At 39.2% G+C, this 6,570-nt stretch overlaps 1 protein-coding gene across 1 annotated transcript in view; it reads right to left on the reverse strand.

Annotated features, from left to right (window-relative positions):
- Positions 1–3,520: 3,520 nt before the first annotated feature.
- Positions 3,521–6,570, reverse strand: part of LOC104619764 (zinc finger protein 131-like) — a gene marked incomplete at its 5' end in the record, with an annotated part of 8,979 nt that continues 5,929 nt past the window's right edge. Inside the window, one exon of the mRNA XM_010285762.1 lies at positions 3,521–4,165. Within this exon, the coding sequence (XP_010284064.1) occupies positions 3,521–4,165 (645 nt within the window). The remainder of the gene's footprint in view (positions 4,166–6,570) is intronic.

Genomic DNA, 6,570 nt, shown 5'->3' on the forward strand with positions numbered 1-6,570 from the left:
CCCCACGTTTGAGACCTTCACCCTAGGAGCTAGAGGCTGCATCCCCCTACTTAGTTTCAGTTCTTTTAATGATACAAATTATTTCCTCAAAAGGCCACCAGCCCTCATGTAAAAGAATCAGAAAGACAAGCCCCAGCAAAGACATTTATAAATATGTCAAGGTTCAAGTTAGTGAAAAAGACTGGGCAGGCAGAAAGCATCAGGGAGCCATGTGAGCATTTCTCACAATGCATGCAAAGCTGTGTCAACTATGCAAATAAGGGCATGCTCCCAAAGTTGGGTCCAGCTGGACTAGATCTGAGCTGGTGTCAGGAAAGGGGTCTAGCTTCTGTTGTACCTGCCTGAGCTGCCAAGTGTTGAACAACCTATAAGTTATTTGTATTTTCATTATAAACAGGTTGTTCTACTTTTTAAATTATTTGCTATCAGCAAAAACTACAGTTTAAGAATAAAGTTGTTAGAAATAACAACAACAACAAAATCTAACTGCATGTTACATTCTCACAATAGTCCCTATAGAAGAGATATTTCAGTCCTTAAAAATAAGCAACCAAATTAAACATCTATTTAAATGTTTTCTCATTTGAAATAATGAGTTACAGAATTTGTGTAAGAGAATACCATATTCTGCACCATTAGCTAATTGAAAGTTCCACTGCAGGTGTGAGAAAGCAGAGACTGCACAATCTTCCTCTAGTAACCGTTTTACACAGGACTGACATCTGATTTCATCCTCATAAGCCTGCAGATGAAACATGCTTTGACAACTGTTTTTGAAAAAAGCAGCTAATCTTTTCTTATATTGTCTGAGTAATTCAGCAGCTCTCAAACTATTGATTAGCTCCCTTTCCCCTCCCTGCCCTTCTTTCAGAAATAGCTTGCGACCTCTCATGAATACTATATATAAATCTACAAGTCTACCCCTTACCTCAGTCTCAATTTAATGCTCACTTTTTATTTTTGTATCCAGATTTTTGTTCATTCCCGCTTTTCCATTTCTCACTGCCTAGACCCCACTGCTTTAGCTGATTCATTTCAGCATAAATTCAAGCATTCACCCCACATGACATGGCCCACCCCATTGGAAGCTACAGACCAATACATGCATAACACAGGGTACTCTGGGGACCAGTAGTATATACTTATTTAGAAGGAAGAACTCCTCCAAGGGTGCATAGGTAATATAAAGTTTGGAGAGGTCTGTGTGTCTATACAGACATTTGGGGCAGATAGAGGATGGCAAGGTGGCTGTTACAGAGATCAACCAGAACTTCTGACTCTCCAAGTCAATTGTCCCTCCCCCAGTATCAGCTGTTGCAGCAAGGAGGCATGGGGGACTCCACTGGTGGAAGCAATTAGGGATTTAGACATTTGGGAAGGAAATTCTAGGGAAGAGGGGGTTGCAAAGGGAAACACTTTCCAGTGGAGTTATTACTTGAGGAGAGCCATTCACCCTGTCCCTCAGGGCGAGAAGGGGATTGCTCATACCCTCACTGCACTCCCACCCAGGCTCAGGAGGAGTCTGGATGGAGGCAGCACTGGGCACAACAATAGAGCATTGTTTCTCTCCTACCAAATTCGCAAGCTGTTGTTGAAAGGGGAGATCAAACAGAACAAAAAAAAAAAAAAACCAACCCCAAAAAACCCCAACTGTGATTACCATGTACCTTCTCAATTTACATTGGACCTTAAATTACCTAATAGTTTCAGTGGTTAGACACACAGCCAGATTGTTCCTTTAATTCCACAGATACAGACCTTGTGTCTAATATTTAGGTATTTGTGCATAGAGTTATGCAGCTAAGCAAGCAGGCCTGTCCCCTGCATGTTATCAAAAGAAGAGCTTCTTATCAGAAGCTAGATATAAATACAATAGCCAACTTTTACTTTCATGATTACCATTGGGCCACATTCTTCCCTCTGTGCAGAATCTCATCACACATTACTTGCATCTCAGAAAACACAAAACATCATAAAAAAGAATGCAAGTTATGTTAATCAACTTGTTTGAATTTTTAATTGAGATTCATGTTTGTTTTGCAACAGTTTCTCAAAGGCTATGCTACAATGAAACACAAGAATCATTTTGAATGAGACTAAATAAAAGCACAAATCTCAGGAAATAATTCTGCATTTGGAGAAGAATGAATAGAAAAGCCTGATTTTAACTAAGATCTACAGGATTACCAAGAGCATTAGGGAGCGTCCTTGCAAAAATTCCTCCCTTTAGTTAAAGCTTTGAAAAGAAAGTTTTTCAGAAGTATGGAGGCACCTCTAATCTCATGGCAATAATTGAGAATTAGAAGTCCTTAGCATCCTTAAACATAGAGCTAGACAAGTATTTTCTAAACAAACTTAACTTTACAGTAGTGAACTATTAATCTGCTTAAAATGAGATTGATTCCTGCCACTGGGAAGATACACAAATACACTGGCATTGTATTTGCCAGTCACTCAGTTGTTTCCAATTTATTGGATGAAGCAAATAATGCAGTATTTCATGGCTGGTATTGTTTTATTGTTTAATATTGATTAAAATATTTACACCCCTACTTTTCAATCCACATTTTAGCATTCATACCTATGGCTTTTACTTTTAGTACAACATCTTTGTGTCAAGTGTCAGAATTTCATTTAAAAAAAACCAGGAACCTGATACCATATAGACAAGTCTTCTCTATATTTATGTTTAAAAATATAAATAGTCATTTTTGAAAATTAATAAGAGTCTGCTGGTAGCTTTCTTCCAGCTCATGTTTACCACAGATTCTACTGAGTTTTTCTTAAAGTGTCCCTTTTAGAGTGTCCTGCTGCCTCCACGTGGAATCAATTTCCTCCCTCACCACCATCCCCAAATTTAATGGGGGAAAAAAAAAAAAAAAGAAATCAGTAGCTGACAATTTAAAGCAAAAAATATAAAGCACTATAACATTACCTACACTGCCTTTTACTGAACTAGGCTTTTGAACACTCTAGGAGCTTTGTGGAAATTTAACCAGAGAGTGTTGAAAAGGCACAGGATTTTTGTCCTCTGAAGCCTCTAGCAACAATGTTTTTTCCCCAGCCTGAAAGTTAGGGATCACTGTTAGAAAACAGCAGTCTGCCCAGAAAATTCACAGGTACCCAATTGGCCACTTACATTAGAACCCATCACATTTTACTGATTCTTCTGCCACAGACACCCTGCAAATCTATAACAAGAGTTTGCTTCTATGGCAAAAGGAAGATGTAACAGTGATACAAGCTATTCATTATTAAAATCCTCACAAAGCTGTCCATCTCTGTGGTAGTTTCTCTTCCATGGTATTACATGAATGGGAAAGTTATTTCTCACATGTGAGAGAAGTTTAGTTGTATGTGAAGATAGATAACTTTGGTCCACTTGTCCAGCTTCCTAAGGATAGCATATTGGAAAAATGACCACTGATGGTTCAAAAACCAATGTAAAAGCTAGCAAAAGTAATTGGGTATTTCATTCCTAAACCTGCAAAGTGTGGTTATGTCCTAGTCATCTACCTTTTCATTCTGTGTCCCCACTAACTGTTGAGTTTAAGTCTTCAGCTTGTTCATAATCTTTCTTATCTATATCATCTACTTGACTAGTTTCCTTTTCTTCTGCTTCTCCTCGATCAACACTTTCATATTCTACTTGTTCCAGGTCTGTTCCATCTATAAGTTCTGCCTGTACTTCTTCCATCTGTATTTGATTTACATGCTCAACATGTAACTGCTCCACATGAACTTCAGCACCTTGTTCAGTCTGAATGTGTTCAACTTCCACGTAACTAATTTGCACCTGTTCTTGCAGTTCATCTATCTGAGTGCCTTTGACTTGATTGTCCTGTACGAGGTCCTGGTGCATCTGTTCCACCGTTACCTGTGCAGAATTCACTTGTACCTGGATTACTGGTAAGACATGGACTTGCTCCACTTGTTCTATTATAGTCATTGATGTTACTGGTTCAGCTTCCACAACTTCCACTGGAAGAACCTCTTCTGTCACTATTTGTTCTGAAATATTGTGTGTGTCTTTGAGATGCCTTCTCAGCTCACTGCCTTGCATAAACCACAAATCACATAAGGTACAGTGGTTGGGTTTGTCACCGGTATGTATTACCAAGTGATCTTTAAATTGATCCCAGCTGTTAAACACACTGTTACAAACCTGAAACAAAAGATATAGTATGTTAAACAGTGCCAACAGAAATTTGACAAAGTATAGTGCCTATTTCAGATAATAGCTTCACATAGTGTAGCTTCTTGCTACTTGGAATAAAAACAAACAAACAAACAACCAATCATGTACATCAGAGGTAAAAGCTGATAAGTCAGCTTCAGATGAACAGAAGACCTGGTATTTATTTATTTTTAAGAAACAGTATGCCATTTTGAGTTCTGCATACACAGGATACCTACAAAATTTATGAGTCTGTACAGCATTTGAAAGTTTTCTTATTTTAACCTTATGTGGAATTCACATACAGATTCACACCCCAATATGTGTCTGGTGCTAGAATTTTGGGTGGAAAACTATTTATGTAATAATATATGATGAAAGTGTAATACAAACTGTCCTTTTACTGAAGTTCTAGATGCAGTACTACTAGCCAACTTTTCCTTATCAGCTTTCATTTGTTCATGGCACTAAGATTTACCTGGCTAGACTAAACTCTCCCATTATACCATTTCAAAAAAATACTTGAGTGATTTCAGCAGATAAAAATCCCTTAAAACTCCATCCCTTTAAGTCTCTTCCAGCTAAAAGTACTGCTTTGACTGCAGACATACTATTTTCACAAAGCACTTTGAGCACGCTTCCTTCCCCTCAGCTGGCACTGAGGTAAGTAGCCTGAAAACAATACACAAAGACTGCAGAAATTAATGAGGTGCCAGGGTAGAAGAGAGAAGAGTGGGGTAGAGTCAGGCTCGGAGTAAAGAAACAGGCTCAGGGGTCTTTGTCCATGCAAGTGTTCTTGGCTGCAGAAAGAAGCAAAGAGCATGCATTTCACTGTTGGCAAATATTTTTGAAACAGAATGTGCCATCTCCTCAATTTTCAGCAACAGCACAGAAGGACGATGGAGTATCTGACAGGGATTAACTCAAGGAACAGGTCTGTGTAATGGAGCTGAATATCCCCATTTTGCTGTTGAAGTCTTAAAACCATGTTTGTGATGCTAGTGACATGCTTTTTGTGTCCCGTCCCGTCCCCCCCCCCGGCTCACGCTTTAGAAAAGTTGCACACACACTTCTTAGAAGACTAACCTTATAGAGAAGCACTCAAAATTACTTAGTCATACATAAAGGTAATGACTATCAGTAATGCCCAAGCACATAATTACTGTTCTTGTCACATGGAGCCTAATTCAGTACTCAAGACTAAAATGAAGAGCACCAAAAGTGCTCATCAAGCAAGCGCAATTTTGTTTTCTCCTCTTTGTTCAGTGAGACAAGATTTTATTTATCAAACACTATTCAAATTTAGTTCTAAAGAGAAAAAAAAATAAAGAAAAATTTATCCAAGAATTGCTGTAGTTGCTACTGGCTGAAATAACACTAACCCACACTCACAATATCCATAACAGAGAAAGCTATGAGGTAAAGCAATTAAACCAGAGGGTCACAAAGACAAAACAGTATCTTCAGTGAAGCTAAGTACAATTTTGTGTTCTTATTAGTTCTCATGTTCAAAACAAACTTATCTTTAAGAAAAAGGTATGCCCCCAAGAATTAACTTCAGACTAGCATAACAACTGAACGATACAACAGCATCAGTGAAACTTCTGATTACATGATTTGATTAGCAACACACAGAATTCATTCATCTCCTGCAGTATTCACTGCTTCCTGTGAATACGATCACTGTTTTTTTGGAACAAATAAAAGCTGATATCCAGCAGTTTTCTTTACTACACAATCCAATTTAATCTCAAACCACACAATCCAATTTAATCTCAAACCACAGCCATTCTGTGAACTGAATAAGGTGAGAGCCTTAAGGGGGGGGGGGGGGGAAGAGGGTGAAGCGTGTTCTTATTTGAGACTGTCACAGCAGTGGAGAAGCAAAATGGCAAATAGAAAATCAGAGAATAGTTTGGGCTGGAAGGGACCTTTAAGGTCATCTAGTCCAACCGCCCTGCAATGAGCAGGGACATCTTCAACCAGACCAGATTGCCCAAAACCCCATCCAACCGGGCCTTGAATGTTTCCAGGGATGGGGTATCTACCACCTCTCTGGGCAACCTGTTCCAGTGCCTCCACCACCCTCACAGTAAAGAATTTCTTCATAATATCTAATCTAAAGCTAGCCTCTTCCAGTTTAAAACAGTTACACCTCATCTTCTATCACTATACTCCCTGATAAAAGAGTCCCTCCTCATCTTTCCTGTAGGCCCCCTTTAAGTACTGGAACGCTGCAATAAGGTCTCCCCAGAGCCTTCTCTTCTCCAAGCTGAACCCCAACTCTCTCAGCCTGTCCTCATAGGAGAGGTGTTCCATCCCTCTGATCATTGCTGTGGTCCTCCTCTGCACCCGCTGCAACAGGTCCATGTCTTTCCTGTGCTGAGGGCTCC

This window comes from Phaethon lepturus, unplaced genomic scaffold, assembly GCF_000687285.1.
Source record: "Phaethon lepturus isolate BGI_N335 unplaced genomic scaffold, ASM68728v1 scaffold4704, whole genome shotgun sequence".
NCBI classification, from domain to species: Eukaryota; Metazoa; Chordata; class Aves; order Phaethontiformes; family Phaethontidae; genus Phaethon; species Phaethon lepturus.